Source organism: Mytilus galloprovincialis, chromosome 3 (assembly GCF_965363235.1).
Source record: "Mytilus galloprovincialis chromosome 3, xbMytGall1.hap1.1, whole genome shotgun sequence".
In the NCBI taxonomy this organism is placed as follows: Eukaryota; Metazoa; Mollusca; class Bivalvia; order Mytilida; family Mytilidae; genus Mytilus; species Mytilus galloprovincialis.
In genome coordinates, this window is record NC_134840.1 from 21,704,004 (window position 1) to 21,724,492 (window position 20,489).

General features: G+C 31.2%; 1 protein-coding gene across 14 annotated transcripts in view; it reads right to left on the minus strand.

The window, feature by feature from the left end:
* The window catches only part of LOC143067409 (phosphatidylinositol 3,4,5-trisphosphate 5-phosphatase 2A-like), an 82,287-nt gene that overhangs the window by 46,044 nt on the left and 15,754 nt on the right, over positions 1 to 20,489 (minus strand). For 5 of the 14 annotated variants that reach the window (XM_076240648.1, XM_076240659.1, XM_076240646.1 and 2 more), the window contains exon 1: positions 11,528 to 11,779. In XM_076240648.1, the coding sequence (XP_076096763.1) occupies positions 11,528 to 11,640 (113 nt within the window). In that variant the 5' untranslated portion in view covers positions 11,641 to 11,779. Of the gene's footprint in view, positions 1 to 4,273; positions 4,847 to 11,527; positions 11,780 to 14,994; positions 15,110 to 16,868; positions 16,899 to 18,213; positions 18,294 to 19,920; positions 19,941 to 20,489 lie in introns of those variants that run through there. The other 9 variants (XM_076240652.1, XM_076240651.1, XM_076240655.1 and 6 more) reach the window with 6 other exon arrangements.

Genomic DNA, 20,489 nt, shown 5'->3' on the forward strand with positions numbered 1-20,489 from the left:
AAACATCAACCCAACAATGTTAGATCTGTAAATTTGCTTTCACAAATTTTTTGTTCTTCCCTCGCTGGGATTTGAACACATGCTGATGAGATATCGTGACACCAAATCGCATGCACTGTAGCCGTCCCGCTAGACCACATGCCCACCTGGGCTTCAAAATAAAGCTTTTGGTGGCCGTGTGTTACCTTTCCTCGTCAGTTTTAATCTAGCGGCGTACTACAGTACATGATATATAAGGCATGGAGATGTTATTGTTACAGATCAGCTCAAATATCTATAGTAAAGGATCCTACAAATTAATGCAAGATACAGTCACAGAAAATAATTATATTTATAAGTACGTCTGAGTCAGTGACAACTCTACAACAGATTTATCCATCGGATCACCAGCAATGATGGTGATACATGGCTGTGTACTTAATGTATATACAACTCGTCTAAACATCAACCCAACAATGTTAGATCTGTAAATTTGCTTTCGCAAATTTTTTGTTCTTCCCTCGCCGGGATTTGAACCCATGCTGCTGAGATAATTCTTTGCATACATACATATATATTGTCAGTGAAATTTCACTTTTTACCCATTTGAAATTACACTATTTCCTGCATAATATAAATAAAATAGCACAGTACCTCTAAGATCCTAGAATATTTCTTGTATTGCACTATTTTACTAGTACATATGTTAACTACCTCTATTATTTTACATCTCATTTTTAAACAAATGAGTAATTCTTTGCATACATACATTTATTGCTTGTCTGGAATGAATCTTAATTCCTCACTGACAGTAGAAAATATATGACCAGAAATGTTTGTTTAAACAACATGGCATTTCTATGTAACACAAACTATTTAATTTAATGATTACCCTGTAGCAGATTATTAGCAGATTGAGAGCTCAAAAACAAATACACCACATGTATCTGTTCCTAGCTGAGGAACATTAAATTCCATTGTTTTTTTCTGGACCCTTTAATAACTTTAACAGAGGGTGAGTAGGATCATATCCCAAAAGATGGATACCATATAAAAAACTGCTGTTGACCTTTTTGAGTCCTGCCAAGAATGGGGTCCTTTTATATAAACCCTTCCACTGTTCGGTGAACTAACCAAAGGTATACTTAATGAATAATGACTATGTAGTATGCTGAGGAAAATTGTTACGTCAAAAGTGCATTTAAATAATTGCTAGTTGTAAAAAAAATAAAAAAAGACTAAAAGGTACTTGTAGATATATTTCTTCATATTTAGAATCTTTGTGAACTTCTCACTCCCTTGTCTTGAGACTTTGTCAGTTCACAGATTTCAGCCTATTTTTTTGAAGACCCATAATTGTTAGTCTTATTTTCATTCCTTTGATCAGGAAATTTTGCTGAATGTCAAAACAAATAGCTAAGACATTTTGCAGGGGTTTATTCAGTGATAAAATAATGAACGCAGGGTACATTAAGGTGCTGGAACATCTTTTGTAGAGTTTATTTTTACCATATTTTTTTTAAGTTTCAATGTCTAATTGTTTATTGATTAACTGATAATGCTGTTGCCTTTTAAGTTCAATTTTAGAACTGAATATATATTAAGAAATTAGCATAAATATATATAGTGTACAATTACACACAGACATAGTTTCCACAATTCTGAAATAATATAGAGCTCACACATTAAAATTGATTTTAAAGGGAAGTTGTTCACACAGATTATGCAAATTTGGCAGGAGATGTCATAAAACATTTATGAAAATTAATAAGAATAAAGATTAATTCTCAATATTTTAGCTACATGATAACAGTTACTTGTGATTTATACCAAGACAATAGTTAAGTATTTATCTATGCAAATAACAAATGTACTCCGTTTATTGACCTCTTAAAAAATGACTATACAGAAAAAGTACAATCAGATCAGATCAGAAAAAGATGCTATGATAACAGACCGACTGTCAGTGACTTTTAATCAAATGTCACAGCTGGTCTATTGACCTTCTGGTCAGTCATTTCATGTAAATGTACAAATAACATTTCTTTATTCAAGTAAAAATGTCCAATGTACAGATGTCATCTGTTATTACATTATCACAACTTACTTATTTACTTGTCATCACTCTATTTAATTCATAAGTCTAATCACACTTTTATATCATTTGAATACTCCTTTGTGACTGATATGCCTTAAGAAACAGACAGGTTGACTGGTCAGATTAAAAGTTTTTCTTGAATTCATATGATATAGAGATAGATAAAAGAATATTACAATTGTATGAACAAATTATTTTCAACCTTTTGAGGTATACTAGTAAATTTAAGGAAATGAATTAGGACACCAATAAAATTGTGAATGGCAATGGGGAATAAGTAAGAGACAACAATCAACTAAAGAGCAGATAACAGCCATAGTCCACCAAAGGGTCCTCAACACAACATGAAAATCTGACACTCAAAAGGGGCTTCAGCTTGCACTAAACATATATTTAGTTTGTCTCAATAAAGTTTAAGTCTAAGTGTAAGTAAATGGAGTCATTTATTGTCAAAATTCTAAGAGCTATAAAACTTATAATAAAATATAGCCAGCTATCTTCCTTAAGTTACTTTCTACTTAAAAAACATAATGGATTGTTTGGTGGTTTTCCAAAAAGATTCTTTTAGTCTTCCAAGTACAAAATAAATTCCATAAAGTTCCAAAATATCTTTCTACTTGAGGTACATTATCACCGACTGCAAAGAGGTCTTTCAAAAGTAACTTGCACGTTGCTTGATAGCATTAAAATTGAACCTTGTTTTGGTTCCTTTTTCTGTAGTAAATATTAGGTACAGTTTTAAAGAGAAACTTCTCCTTGAAACACTTGGTTTTACTAAACAATTGGCATTAAAACCTGGCAATTAGTGCATATTAACTATTCAAAATTGCATGATTTTTGAAAAACTGCCATAATCACCATTATGTAAAGATCATAAGTAAATTGGTCCATCTATATTTCTATAATTTGATAGTTGGTTGTTAAAAGTTATGTCTACAAACATTCTGAACATTGAGGTAAAATAAGGGAGTACTATATTCACTTCATTGTTCTTCCTTCGTATAACAGCAATGCAATAATTCCATTGTGGCTAAAATGTTCACCAATTTTTTGTTGTTGTTTTTTAATCGAATAAATATCAGGTACATGTATTTAAAAAGTACTTGATCATTATTTCATATTATGAGGCTGAAAGTTGTCACCATATTTAAATCCCATGCTTTTCTTCCTGTCTGGAGGATTGAGATGGTGTACAGATATCTTTCAATTTTTATCGTTATTATCAGTTGCTATATGACTTTGTTTAGAACCTGATGTGAATAAAAGGAGATGTGTAGGATTTGTTAACCAGACAGCAATCTTAAATTGTTAACTATATAAGACACTGTTTTCCTCCACAGTAATACCATTTGACATCAGACCATGCATGATGATTAAGTACTAATACAAAGTTAATATTGTTCCTTCATGTCTCTCCTTCCTACACTACAGCAACCAATATACCTCCAAAAAGCCCCATTTTTATCTTCTTCTTGAAACATCTATTTAATTACAACCGTAAATTTTTCTCTTTTATTACTTCTAAAAAATTATACCATAATCCCATGTCAGACCAGATTTCATAAAAATCAGATATTTAACGCCCCATTAACTGTTCATCAAACCTGGAAATGAAAGATTCCTGCCACACTAGTTATAAAATAATCAAAACATTTATAAACCAGAGATACATCAAACAGTACGCACTGGCATCTTTATAATGAGATTTCTTTCATTTTCAAGTGTTCTAAATACATCTATTAAACAATCATAATTCAATTAGAGAAACAGCTCTGTCAAATGTTTAGCTGAGATAAGTACATCTACTAAATTTCTACATGATATGTTAAATTCATGATTGTGAATATTTAGTTTTTGATATATTTTTCCAATCATAAAAAAGTATTCATTTTTAAAATTTAAATAAATTTTCTAATTCAGTCAATCATTTGTCAATATGTTAAGTAATATGATTGCATATGAGAGATCTCATAATCCAATTAAACCAAGGAAAATATGGAAACAACTACATGTCCCTATACTGCATTCAACCCACTTCAAAGACATCAAATACAGGCAGCAAAAAGGTTTATATCCAAAAAGGCATAGGACATTATCATATATTTAGCATATAATGTATTATGTCAGATGCATCATCACTCAACAAATTAAGCAGTATTAGTACTACTTTAATACATTATTGACAATCTAGCTTACCTTCTATCCCAAGGCCACACGCCTTCAACAAATCCACAAAATAGCATTGTCCTATCCATTTCTCAGCTGTCACAATAAGTATATACTTTCAAGTAAATTACATTAGAAAATTGTAGAGCTCTCAATCAGATGCATCATTTCTAAAAATCTTGTCTAAAGTTGTACATCAAAACACTTAAAAATTATTCAATTGTCTGGGTTTTCGATAAAGAATTTAGACTCAACATCCAAAGTCAAATATCAATAAAACATCACAGTCAGTACGATTTAAATGACATTTTCAAAAAATGTGTCAATTAAATCTGTATTAGTCCAGCATTTTTAAATACATGCATGAATATAAAATCCCACATCTGCAGACTTTAACACCATCTGGAACACATGTATTTTATCCTTTCACAGCAATGCAGAGAATTACCATACATTTTGACACATCAGTTTAAAGATGACATCACTGAAAGTCTAGAATGACAGCTCTCATTACAGATCAGAAAGAGTTAATTTACCAAACACACAAAGGAAATTCTTGTCTTTTCTGATTAGCTCAAGAACTTTAGTTATCCAAACCTAAATATTCCATTCTTTGTTCATCACAATAAAGCTAATATATTCCATGTTATTATAGTGTTAAAAGTAAAATCTCTGAAATCATTGTCATTATCATTGCAACGAAGGTTCAGGAATCCACAGAGATTATAAAACACAAAAATCACAATTATGTCTCTTTAATTTGATATTTAATCTTTCAAACATAATATTGTTCCCACATATTCAAAATATAACAGAAATTACAAATCATGAGATAAGTGAAATTTTCAAAATCATGTATTTTATTGTTAAATCCACTATTTATCTTTTAAATTCATTTGTTATCTGATCAGAACGATAATCCTTTTACAATGTTATAATCTACTGATAGTCACAATGAACATATCATCAATAACATCAGTCCTATAGAGAAATCAAATTCGACCAAGTAATCTTGAAAATTATCCTTTTAAAATGAAAATAAACTTCAATTAAAATGACCCAAGATTCCACAATCACTTCAATGTTCAATCTTCTACTGATAACAAATAATTCCAGCAATCAGGAAATATATTGACCATAGATCACTAATAGACCTACAGCCTGTATTACTCATAACCGACCATACAAATCAGCTGATTGAAAGAAATATAGTATTTTACAGCTGTGAAATCTTACACCTGTGAAACCTACCTGTAATAATTCAATTAGCCTGCCTCAGTAACAATAAATCTTAGGTAAACCACATGTCCATCTTTATATACAATCAATAAGGTTCAGTAGACTTTATTTACTATACATGAAAGATATGAGACAGCAACCCAATGACAACAAATGACAATAAATAACCAAGTGACATCTAAAGGTCAATACACAGTCTTCAACAATAAGCAGTTGTCTCTATGAAGATACCCTAGTCTTAATGTTTATTATTGCTTATAAAAAGAAGATGTGGTATGATTGGCAATGAGACAACTCTTCACAAGAGCCCAAATCATTAATGACACAAGTACTAGCAGCTATAGGGCACTGTGAAGCCTTCAACAATGAGCAGCTTAGCATGCATTGTTGGCTTCTCACTGATAGTTACAAATACTTCAATCTTATTAATGAATATAATTGTTTTTCAATACACAAATTCAAGCTTCCTGAACAGGGAATCTGCCAAAACAGACAAACAGTCTTTCAAAATTAAGATGGATATTTACACTGAAATTTTTATCACCTGTTGAAAGTAACATCAATCTAAAATAAGTTTTTTAGATAAAAAAAAATTAATTGGCAGCTTTACATGTCTTTTGAAAAATATATGTTTTTATAGAGATTAATTCAAAGAAATTTAGTATATGATTTACTGGTATCTATCACATGTTTTCATAGGTTAACTTAAGACTATCTGTTGAAAGTTTTTTGTTCATAATAAGATCTTAAAATGTTCTTTGATCTTCTTGAACTTAAACTAATCAGCTGATTTAGCACTTTCTCTTTGACCATAGAGACTCTATATCAAAATGCAAAGGAGGTTCAAATGACATTAAAAATATCCTGTTGATTAAAACCTCCTTGAAAGTAAAAAAAGAGATATTGATATAAATCAGCTGTTTTTATTGTTTTTGAGGTAACAACTGATTTTTGCAGACAATGATTATGAGATTGAGAATGCCTTCTGTCTGACAGGTGTTATAAATATAAGTATTCTCTTTGGCTAATGAAATACTGTTCTATGAATGATAATATGTCCATAAATATGAACATAATCTGTATTTCTCTTCAATTTGTCAGAGTTCTCATCAATAATTGTTCTATCAGTGAACTACTAAGTATAAACATACAGGGCCTTTCCAGATTTATGTAGTACAATAAATAAACAAATCTTCTTTTACATTCATTAATCCTAATATCAAACATTCACATCTGTAAAAGAAAATAAATAATGACATCTAAGTTCTGTTTAGAAAAAAGATGATAGGGGTCAGCTGCTTTAATCCAAAGTCCACCTGGTAATATGATAAATGTTTTCTGACTTGTCAGTACAGATATATCTTAAATGTTCATCTCCAACAGCAGTTGTAAACATCTTAGTACGATGACCATTATAAAATTTCTGTTTGACAGAACAGATATGTGGTTTACATAGTTTGTAGGGTTACGAAGGCCAGGAATTTTAGTAAGAGTGAGTGGAAGTGTTTTGCACTGGTACTATTTATTAGCTGCTATATATATCAAGATTCATTGATGCCTATACACAATGTACTGATTGGTTTAAACTAAATTGATGTAAAACCTATTAAAGTAAGCAAAATTTCTCTGTAATACTCTAATATTGTGAGTGAAACTTAATTGAACTTCTTTTAAGATGTTGAGGGTGAAACTTGGTGTTTCATTGAATTTGTAAATACATTAACTTCCTTTCATAGAAGCCAAGAACAGTTTGATGAAAGTTTTCCTTGTACAATAATTGCTGTAAAATTTCAAACTGTAGGCAAAAAGGAAGTGGTTGCCTTTATATAATAGCAGCTGTTAAAAGTCAACTTAAAATTATAAAGCTGCAGACAAAATACAAAACCATCCCTATACAAAAGCCATGTAAAACTTTGACCAAGGTTTTCTACCTAAAGTCTCTCTGAAAAACTTAAGGTAAGCATACACTATATCATCCAAAGTGACATAATAGTCCAAATTGTTTAGATTTACTGTGTGGCACAGTGCTTTTTATGCCCTGTCCTCATCATCTTAACATCAAATCAAACTGTATCTTCATACCTCACCTACATCATGTCAATATACTGACAGCATGAACATGCTAACTGAAGCATGTAATCTAGGTCACATAATTCTTGATTATGCCTCATTCTAAACCTAAAACTTAACTTAAAGTTGAGAAATAAATATTGGAATGGATGAACAAACTTAAAAACTGTATGTCCAAGTGGCATTGATGCTTAATATGTATGTCCAAGTGACATTGATGCTTAAAAACTGTATGCCCAAGTGGCATTGATGCTTAATATGTATGTCCAAGTGACATTGATGCTTAATATGTATGTCCAAGTGGCATTGATGCTTAATATGTATGTCCAAGTGGCATTGATGCTTAATATGTATGTCCAAGTGACATTGATGCTTAAAAACTGTATGCCCAAGTGGCATTGATGCTTAATATGCACCTAGATAATCCTACAGCTTAACATCTTTCAATTATCTCAAACTATTAGTTAGCATGAATAAATTATAAAAGAAATCAATTTCTTTGCCTTAATTTTCTCTAAAAAAATAATCCAATTGTTGTAAATATGTCTGCAGAAATCAGTTGTTACCTCAAAAACAATAAAAGTACAGGATTAAGAATTAATTAACTATCTTGATAGATATGTCAATTTCATCAATACTATATATCACATTACTATAACAGTTCAATCAAAGTCCAAATTAGTCATCAAATTGATTGAGAATTCTAAGAAACCTATCCCCATTTATTGATTATATTGTGTGCAAATATTTACTGAGAAACTGGTTTTTGGTTTTTCACTTAACTTTTATCTGCAGATTCTGATGTAATCCCATTGACTGATTAAATGATAACTCTGAATTATTACATCACTTCAACACATACACCATCTTTGAAATGTGCACTAATTTCTCAAGTCCAAGACTTTTGATAACTTTCCTCCTAACCATCTTTTTTCCTTTTTCTTGAAGGATCTTGGGCAAAAGGTAAATTCATTTGTATTGCACATTTATTGATACATGTATAAATATTTGACAAAAAGGTAAATTAAAAAAAGTCCAATTGCTATCAAAGGTATCAGGATTATAATTTAATATGGCAGACACGTGTTTCTTCTACAAAAGACTCATCAGTGACGCTTGGATAAAAATATACAGTCAAACAAGTACAAAGTTGAAGAGCAGTCAGAGGACCTAAAATTCCAAAAAGTTGTTCCAAATATGGTTATGGTAATCTATTCCTCGGAGAAGAAAATCCTTATTTTTCTAAGGAATTTTATGAGAAAGAAAAAAATGACCATATAATTGATATTCATTTCAACACCGAAGTGCCTCCTTCAATGGTCTTGTGATTGTCTCTAGTCAGAGGCAGTTTATTGGGTTGTCTTAAGACAATGCTTGCCTATTTTGAGGCAGGTTGAATGCTCTTGTTGTGTGTTTGTCATTTCAAACAGGCAAATAACTCCTGCAGTGGTAGTGTGATTGCTTCTAGTCAGTCTGGTTGTGTGTTTTTTAATTCAATAATCATGTTGGTGAATAAGCTTGGTACCAAGTGTATTTTAAAAGTCAGCTGCTTAGCAGTTTCCTTATTTTCTAGTGATTCAAAACTACATTCAAATATAGATGTAATATTCTATTGGTATGGGTAAATGAATACTTTCTAAGATAAAATATTCAGCAAGAGATACGTACTCTTATGTTGAGATCAAAAATTAATATTTAAACATATTTGTTATACCCCATGCAATGTCTGAAAAATCATATTTCAGGGGAGATAACTCAAAAAATATAAATTAAATATGATACACTACTATTGCACTGAATAACAAAACATTACAACAAATCAGATTAAATGGTGTCTGTGATAAATATCAACGTTTCTACATTATCAAGTTTACATGTTACATGCATCATAATTAACAGCACATGTGTTTTATTTTCATTTTTATCAGAGCTGATAGCCTCCCTTTCATACTTGTCAGGGTTGGTAACCCCTTGTCAGATAACTACCAATGATTTAGACAGACTGGATCAATTAACTCATATAATGGCTTCTCAAGCTTTCTTTGCACATTTTAAATAAAATTATAATGGTACTAAATTTAACAGACACTTACCACCAGGATATAGGCAAAAGGTTAAGAACTTACCAGTTTATTATAAGATAGGTAACCCCAAAAGTCATGATTTGAAGGCGAACTAATAAATTGATTCCCTCATGAAGAAATTGACAAATTACAAAAACTCAAAATATCATTCCAAAAAATAAAACACCAAAAGATGTATGATGAAGATTATTTAGGTTTCCTGTGGAATAACATTCACAGGTTTAGGGAGAAGATCTGCATACAAAATAATCTTAAAGATGAACAGAAAAATGTATCTAATCACCTAATATTTTATACAGGCTGTATTCCATAAAACTTGAAATATAACTACCTGTTTATTTTTTAGTCATGTTTTGTTATATTTTGGAAGTAAAAGACGCATTCAAATCTTCTCTCTTGTGAAAAAAGTGACAAGCTCCAATGTTTTGTAAAGACAAATGTCAACCAATTACTTTAAAGTGACAGGCTTTAATTATGATTTGTATAGATATATGTCAAACAGTTACCAAAAGTGTACTATATTTATTGATTTGAAAGAGCGTGTATTTGATTCAAGCCAGAACTATTCAATTATTAATACCCTATCCCCTAGTGGCAGTCCAGAGGTGAAATGAAATTAACATTACTTGGTCACCTAAGTCACAAAAGCATATATCATAACAGCATCGAAAAACCACACATACATGTATATTGAATAAACATAGAGTAAACTGTTTACTTTTCCCTACATATGGTACTTGCATTACATATACAGCACAAAGCATGGAATTGAAACTGTTTCTAATATTTTGACTTTAAGGATGTACTTAGGTGAGGTTAGGTGAAAATTAATAAATTAAGAAGTTAAAATTGGTACTATAACCTGGAAGAGCATCAATTAAGGATTAATATAAGCTAAAAATATTTATAGGTCATGGACCTCCTTTTTGAGATATTTGAGATTTAAAATATGGCGGGGAAAGACTGACTCGGACTTTTACCTTATATTTGCATTGGTATTATCGGGTCTCAAAACAAAAGAAAGAAAATTAATAATCTTCTAAAATTTTGGTAAATGATCTTTCATGAGGTATTAAATCTTATATGAAAAAATAAATGGGTGTTATGGGGCAAAATATTTTACATTGTGTTGTATGGAAAAACACCAAGGAGTCCGAACAATTGACACAAATTCTAAAACCTCACCAAAGTACATCCTTAATCATATACATTGATTTTATCAGTGTAATTTATAGGGCCTTGTTTTGTATCTGTTCCTTAAACAGCTTCTTGTATTTTGTCTGTAATCATATACTGTAAACCAACTTATTTCCGTGGATACTTCATTGAGCTTTTATTCCTAACTATCCCATTGTAAGGCGATTCAAATTTGTTTAATGTAATTAAATAGGTTAAGATCCAAGTTTTATATATATGCGACGATTTGCATTCACGTTATATATCTGATAGCAAAAGATGCTATTATAATTAGCTCACGTAAATTAGTTGCTTTGAAGAAGTTGTTTTCAAGTTTCTTGTATTTTGGCTGTATTCATGTGTGTTTTTAATCAATGCTGTTTAGTTAAAGCCCTGCTTTAATGTTAAATCTGCTGTTCCTTCAACAGTTTACAAATAATGTAATTGTTGCAATAACAGCATGCTTTGTTTAAAATCTAATTTCATAGATGAACACCTTGGTCAGTTTAAATGGCAATAAAACTTTCTCTATAAGCTACATACTTCTCTGCTTGCAAATAATTCATTGGCATAAAAAAACTCAAACCAATCTTATCAAAAAACAAAAAGAACAAGGAATAAAAAAATAGTAAAACAATAAGGTCTTTCCTCATGTAGGGGAAAGACCTAAATAGGCATTTCATTCCTCTGCTGTGAGATGTCTATGAATTCTTACCTAGTATTACCAACAGATAAAATGATAGCCAATTCCTTAGTAGCTTCTTGGTAGTCATTGTCAACCATAAAATCAAACACTTCACCTAATAAATCCATGTCTGAATCCATCATTTAATATTAATCACATAACTCAAACAATTAGATTTTTAATATAACAACACTATTCTAATTTCTATGTATCAAGTGAACATTCCAGGACCTCTTTTGTATGAATGTAACAATAATTCTAATATTTTCATTGTACATTGCAGTTGTGTATTTTTTTATATTTCCTCTTATTTTAATTCAATTTTGGTAATTCAGAGTAAAGTTTATAACAGGATATAAATATAACTGTAAGATGCTAATCATTTCTATAGGGAAGTTACAGTTAAATACTGTTACATGTACATAATATACTTAAACATGTCAAAGGTACTTATAATTACTTACTTAACACTTAAACCTGTATATAAACACTTTAAAAAAAGGTTTAATGCAACTGAGGTCATTTAGTCTTTGATAAACAGTAAAATTTACCACTATTTATATCTCCATCATATAATTTCAGAGATAAATAATCTATACTGGTTCTAACATTGATCTTTATACATTTGTCCAATTTAAAAATGTTGAATGAAAAAAAAACCTAGGGACATGAATTTGGAAATATCACTTTAATGTCTCACTCCTCAAAAAAGGATTGGGGGTCTTTTTAAAAATATTGTGGGTGTGTTCTAGTCTAATTAATGATTTCAAATTTTTTCAGTGTTTTTAAACAGTATACATATTTCAAATTCTTGTACATATATATATGCATAAAACTCACACACATATTCAAAATTAGCTAAGCCAAAAATGGAAATACCTGGTTCTACCGATTTTATAATAATATCAACCCCTATATTATGACCTCATTTTATTATTATTATTTTATGGACCAAATGTGACCTTTATTATAATTTACTGTAATGGTGACCCTGCTTGCATACTTTTTCAAGGAACATAACTCTGTCAGGGTAAAAGTGAAGCTACCAAGATTTGTACTTGGTCAGAATTTTGTGGTAATATAAAGCATTGTGCACAAGTTTCACAACATTTGGTTGTTCCAATATATAGTTTACGAACGAATACTTAAAATTCAGCAATTTTCATTTGTAAATTGGCATAACTCTAAAAAAGTAAAAATTACGCCACCAAAATTCAAACTTGATATATGTATTGTGATATTCAGCATTGTTTATTACAAGTTTCATAACATTTAGTTGAGGCAAACTAAACTAAAGTTAGACAAGAGTGCACACGCTGAAAATGTCTCGCCTTCTATACTAATCATTGATATTATGTTGATAGTCCTAAGTATAAAGCTAAGCTTTATTACAACTGTCACATAAACTTAACATTAACCAAGATAACTAAACAAAGACCACTGAACCTTGAAAATGAGGTCAAGGTCAGATGAACCAGGCCAGGCAGACATGTACAGCGAACAATGCTTCTATACAACATATAAAGTTGACCTATTACTTATAGTTTAAGAAAAATAGACCAAAACACAAAAACTTAACACTGTGCAATGAACCGTGAAAATGAGGTCATGGTCAAAAGAAACCTGCGCTACTGACATAAAGATCATAAAATTTTTCCATACACCAAATATAGTTGACCTATGGCATATAGTATTAGATAAAAAGACCAAAACTCAAAAAACCTAACTTTGACCACTGGACCATGAAAATGAGGTCAAGGTCACATGACATCTGCCCGCTAGACATGTACACCTTACAATTATTCCATACAACAAATATAGTAGACCTATTGCATATATAGTATGAAAAAAAACAGACCAAAACACAAAAATTTAACTATAACCACTGAACCATGAAAATGAGGTCAAGGTCAGATGACACCTGCCAGTTGGACATGTACACCTTACAGTCCTTCCATACACCGAATATACTAGCCCTATTGCTTATAGTATCTGAGATATGGACTTGACCACCAAAACTTAACCTTGTTCACTGATCCATGAAATGAGGTCGAGGTCAAGTGAAAACTGTCTGACAGACATGAGGACCTTGCAAGGTACGCACATATCAAATATAGTTATCCTATTACTTATAATAAGAGAGAATTCAACATTACAAAAAATCTGAACTTTTTTTTCAAGTGGTCACTGAACCATGAAAATGAGGTCAAGGACATTGGACATGTGACTGACGGAAACTTTGTAACATGAGGCATCTATATACAAAGTATGAAGCATCCAGGTCTTCCACCTTCTAAAATATAAAGCTTTTAAGAAGTTAGCTAACGCCGCCGCCTGATCACTATCCCTATGTCGAGCTTTCTGCAACAAAAGTTGCAGGCTCGACAAGAATGAAAACCAATTTTGGGATGTATGGACGAATAGTCATACAGTCAAGAGTCTGGCGGACATGAGTAAAAACTTAATGCCACCTCTACTATGGCAGGGGCATAAAAACTAATTCTATTACACTATCTTGCTGAGGGTCCTCAACTTTGCAAAAGTAAGTAAAATGTTTATGGTTCATTCAACAAAAGATTTGAAGTATATGCTCCTCCTTTTTAAGGTTTTCAATATATTATAAGTTATCTACGTTCATATCCATATCTACGGATATGAACATAGATAACGAATTTATCCCCGGTCTTAGTCCGAATCGGGCGAGTTTTATGGAAATTCGGGTACAAAGTGTAACGTAAAAACAACGTTTTTTCATTATCTAAAAAAGTTTTATTGAAATTCGGAAATTTTACATATTTTTTACGGGGTGTAGGGTATTACCTATGGTAGAACCCTACAGGTAGTCAAATATAAGAAGTTTTTAATACGGAGACAGAGAAACTGGATTAAGTCGAATTTGGCACTCAATGTTGTACACGTGAGAGTTACGTCATAGATGGTGTGACGTCAACTTGGGTCATTTGCATAGCAAGGTCAGTAGTCCCATTCCTTATAAATGTGGCAGTCAAGTGATGCATTTAATGGAATGAGTCACTCAGTGTAATTGATCGGCATAATAGGACAAAATCGTTAATGAATTAAATATTTAATTACAAACATCATGGATAATCTACAGAATTAAATATTTTACAAGGAGCAAGCATGGAACTTAGGAAAACTTGCGTGAAGTTCCCCGGGATAATGGTTAGCAACGTCCGGGGATATGGGTTAGCAACACCCAGGGGCTATGGGTTTTGTAACGACGTGCGTTAACCAATCAAAATCCTAGATATATACTAAGCCGGGGATAAATATCAAGGCTGCTCATAAACACCTGAAACTTCACCTACAAATTCTTCAACTGTGAGAAAACATTTTGAGTTGTTTATTAAATATTTAATAAAAGTTTCAAATAGTTATATTTACATTCGCCACTGGTGATCAAAACTATACATTTTAAAAAATAAATAATTAAAAAAAAAATAACATTCAGACATTGATATGAAAATAAGCCTAACCTGCATATTACCTTCCTTCAAGCAGCACAAATGCTAAATGAAGATGTACATGTCAAGTCTAAGGGAAATAATTCTGATAAGAAAAGTAGGGAAACTCCCAGGAAAATTTTAAATCTTAAGTCCCATAAAGTCACATGGATGTGATGAACAGCTGACTATTGAAAAAGTTTAAATACAAGTCATCCTGTGAAATACTGATCTTATTACAATATCAAAAATATTTATCTAAGTTCACAGTTGAGAGAAAAGCATCTGTAATAACACTTAATTCTGGGAAGGAATGTAAGTTAAGAATGAAATTGATATCAAAATAATATTTTTAATTTCCTTTACATCTATATTAATTTCAGAGTACAAATGTATTCTGTAATTTTTTGTAGATCAATTCTATTCTAGGGTCAGTTGGAACTTTAATTTACCCTCATCTTTCACTGATTCAAAGATAATTAGACAGCTTTATTACTCATGGCAAAATCATATGTAATTATAGGCATTTTTTACTAGCAAATCTCACTGCAAAGAATTCAAGGGTTTGGCCCAGCTTACAGTTACATAGGGTTTTGAAAAGTACCATTGATAAGGTTATGCATGCATTATTTTTCGCCCCTGTGTTCTATAATATAAGCAAGAGCAACAATATGTGTTGATAAATCAAGTCTCTTGGTACTACTTTCAAGATACATTCCCTAGAGGAACTATCAAATTGAATTCTAAAAGCCTCGGTCACACCTTACCAGATAGCACAAACAGACGCCTAACGTATGAAAATAAAAGTTGTCCGTTGACAACATTGTTATCTGTTGGGAGTGCGTTGATGCACTGACCGAATAAAACGGACGTGTAACGAATGCATAACGGACATACACCGGATATGCAACGTACGAGAAACGGAAACGTACCGGACAGAATGGATATCGAACGTACACCCAAAGGACGAGTACTGCATAAAAATGACACCTAACGGAAGCGTACCGGATAAAACGGATGAACAAGATATACGGAAAAATTAAAGGCGACAATAATAATACATGTAAATCACATAAATATAAAAATGTTTCCGTGTAACTGGTTTTGGTTTGTTCTTCAAAATGCCGCCACAGGGCAGTGTCTGGCCTGAATAAGAGGTGATTGATTGTGAATTCATGAACTTGAGAAACCTGACATACCAATCATTGGCATTTCTGACGTGAAATTTTCACTTGGCATTTATCCGTTTCAGAATCATTCATCATCCGTTTTATCCGTTATACGTCCGTTTCTCATTCGTTCAACATCTGTTTTATCCGTTAAACATCCCGTAGAAGTCCGTTGGTGAATTTATCTTCCACACCTCCAACGGATGTATAATGGACATGTAACGGACGCACAACAGAAACAAAACAGAAGAGTACAGTACAAAACGGACGTCTAACGGACGTTCAACGAACATTTTATCCGTTGGACGTCCGTTCAAAGTTTTGAACATGCCCAAAATTTTCCACCGGACAGAACAGACATCAACAGATAAAACCTACGCTTAACGGACATGCAAAGGATATGGACGGACGTCTAAGGGACATGAATGGATTGAAAAAAGTTATCCATTAGGCGTCTGTTCGAGTTATCCGGTAAGGTGTGACCGAGGCTTTAGATTTAGCACAATAGTGCAATGCATTGGTTTGAGACTTGTGAACATACATCTTAATCTTATCAGCAAAATAGATACAAATTTTTAAGCAAAGAATAGATTCAACAAATTGCAAGCCAATATAAAACAATCTCTTAAATTAATTTATTTAAAATGTAGCTACATTTCTAAGTTCATCATCAATTAAAGCATAAAATATCTGAATACAGCAATGTTTAGAAAATGGCCACACCAAGCTATAACTTACATTTTATAAAGCACTGTCCAATCCTTGTAGCTTTATAAGATATAATAAAGACACATTTAAAGTTCTACAAAAACTAACAAAAATTAAATCTTCATATCCTGGTGTTTTCATTTAAGATTGTTTTTTGTAAGTTCATTCATACCTATCATTTTCTTGTTTTTGTTTATTTATAAATGAAATATGAGATGAGGAATGAAATCATTTTAAATGTATGTATATTAAAAGACAAACAGCCATTATAATCGAGGCTATAGACACAGTTTAAGACATTCAAGGCCAAGTGTATTATAATTAAATTTTAATCCATATAAAAATCAAACTGCATTTAATAGTTAAAAACTATTTTGTCCCTTAAATATAAATGAAATTATAACCGCAGTATGTTAAAACTACGAATTTGCAGTTTTCATAAAAATAAGGAAAAATATAGCATTAGTGTTAATATACATGTATATCAAAATCCTGAAATAATTTTTAACATTCATTCTCAAGCTAAAAACAAAACCTTAAATTCCAGGAGCCTGGCAAAAATATGTAACATTGAAATAATAAGTAACATTTGCATCAATTTTTCACACACTAAGTAAGATTGATGCACTCTGATATCTCAACAAAGTTGTCATGTCATTTTAAAAAAGACAATGACCTCAATGGACTATTTCCATCAATTGAAATCAAAATTTGTTTAGATCTTTTCTTGCTGATAATATTTGCTGTTTAGATTGATGTAATTTGTTTTCTGACAAGATAATTGGAAAATAGCTAAAATTGTTAAAAATTTGTCATTTGGGGCATGAACTAGTAAAAGATGTTGGTCCAGCACTCAGTTGATGTTCATCTATTTGCAGATCTTATCTAGCTGATTTTTTTTTTACTGTTTATAGATTGTCTTTATCTATTTTAGATCTTAAGATAATAGCTAAAGCTTCCAAAAAAGGAGTTGATGACAATTTCAGTTAAGTTGACTAATTTGTAGACCTTATCTTGCTGATTGCTCTTATCACACAGTTGACTCTCAATGTGGGATATCATCTGCTATATTAGTATTCGGATATGTTGCATTTTTAATTTTTTAATACTTTTTATTTATAGACAAGATATATATAAGATAAAATATAAAGGTTAATACATTTCTATTTCCCTGAAATCTGAATAGTTATCATACTATTTTTGCTTTTGCCTTGTTTCACATTCAACTATATAAAAGGCAATGGTAATTTTTCTAAGCATTAATTATATATAACATTGCGAAAAAACAAGGAAACCACCTAAAAATGTTACACAATAGCATGTATCTTAATATAAGTATGAATACGCCTACACATACAGATATAATTTTACTTACTTCCTTATTCTAAATGTGTCAGGGTGTTTTTATCACAGAGTCCATTGTCTCAGTTTCATCAGATGGTCAAGGTTTATTGTCTGAAAAAGGAAATAAAATATCTATACTTTATAATACTTTATACTTTATTGTTTAAAATTTGTAACTGATAATCACTTTTCAATTTTCAAAACAGCAAATTTTCTCCATAGATGAAATTTTAATCCTACAACATTAGAGAATCTACGATGGAGAAAAAATCTTTTTCATACATTAAAATTGATTATTAGTTACAAATTGTAGAAGATAATTGTTTATATAAAAATACAGATAAACCCAACCACATAAATTTATATAATACTTTATGTAACTTGTGTTATAAACAAGTCCAATACCTGGTCTGGACCTGCATCACTGCATTTCACTGATTAGGGCAAAATGAATACACTGGAGCATTAGTGACGATTTCCAGACCAAATTTTAAAATCATTCACTTCAATAGGTCAGCTAAGAAAAATGTTCCTTGTAGAATGAGTGTTGTAGAACAGGACCTGGTTATAGGGCAGATGTTTAACTTGCTTACTTGCTACAACTCAACATTATCAAGCTGTAGACCAAATATTAAATCTTATCGTCCTTCCCTCCGCCTATACCACCCTGCTCTGTTGCTCCGTAATTCTCGTATCAAGACTTCAAAACAAGACCAGGCATTATCAGCAACGTCACAATGTGAGAGGAGAAGTTATCAGTGACGTCACAATGCGAGAGGAGACGTTATCAAGCTTGCTTTTGTCAAGCGTAAAACTGTCTTAGGGAGAAAGAAACGACCAGTAATAGAACGATAAAAAGATAATCAGGTTTTCTTCGTATAGATATCGTAAAATATCAGCCGCTCGACACAATGTGAAACTTTTTAGCTCGTTCGCTACGATCACTCACCAAAAAGGTTCACATTGTGGCTCGCGGCTGATATTTTACGATATCAATGTGTAGAAAACCCGATAATCTATACAGACATAGTCAAACATTCAAACTCATGCTACTGAGATATTGTTACACCAAATCGCCTGCACTGTATCTATCTATCTATATATATATATATATATATATATATAAACAAATACTGTTCCGATCCCTAACATCACAGAAGAGATATTTATTTTCAAAATCCGGATCTGGTGTACAAAAAAGATATTGACACCTTATGTTTGTGGCATAACATCTTGGCCACAAGTTTATATTTTTCTGTTTAGGACAGACAGACAGACAGACAGACACAACAATGTTAGATCTGTAAGCAATTTTTTTTTATTCCCTCGTTGGGATTGGAACTCATGCTACTGAGATAATGTGACACCAAATCGTCTGCACTGTATAATGTTAAGGATGTAGACACCTAGCTGCCTAGGCATAAAAAAGTTAACCAAACTGAATTTTTTTTTTATTATATACTAGTTTTTCCTAAAGCAGAAAAGCATACGTATAATTCCACTAGTTTTTAACAGTTGATGAATTAAATAATAAGGGAACTTCATGTAGTAAGCTAATTCTAAGTCTGATTAAATGCAGATTAAAAGTCAGCTGCTAAGAAATTATTATGTTCCTTTCTTCTTTATATAGTACATTTGTAAACTTTCACATGCATGCTCCATAATTTTTTCTCAAAATATCTTTTCAAAATATTAAAAGAATATGATTTAAATTATAAAGAATTTTGAACACACTGACCTTAGTATATAAATAAACTTCCTCTTTGTATCACAGTATGTAATTACTTCCCAAAAGTAGTTAGGGTTTATTAAGGAAGTTTAAATATTTATATATATACAAAAATGAATTTAACTAGATTTTGTGTCAATTTTAAAGGAAACTAAATCTTATGTTTAAAAAATGTAAATTTACATATTTCAGCTTATAAACTTATCTTCTACTTAAAAAAATGTGCTTAATATAGTTGATGTACTACTTATCATGACCTAATTTCCATACTAAACAAAATTATTTACATATCAAGTTTACTAGATACTTGTGTCAAATTCTTCCATTTTCTATCTCATGCTGGTAATGATACAGAATCAGACAAAACTATTTTGCAGTTTGTGAGCTTTTTATTGGGTTGCATTTCCTACTTTAACAAAATATGTAATAAAGTAAATAGGGGAGTGTGTCCAAGGGACACAGGTTATGCCCCTGCTTGCATATAACATTATAAAGAGACATAACTCAAGAACAGTAAAAGTGATGCTTCCAAAATTCATATCTAATCTGGGTTTTGTGGTAATAAGTATTATGTATAT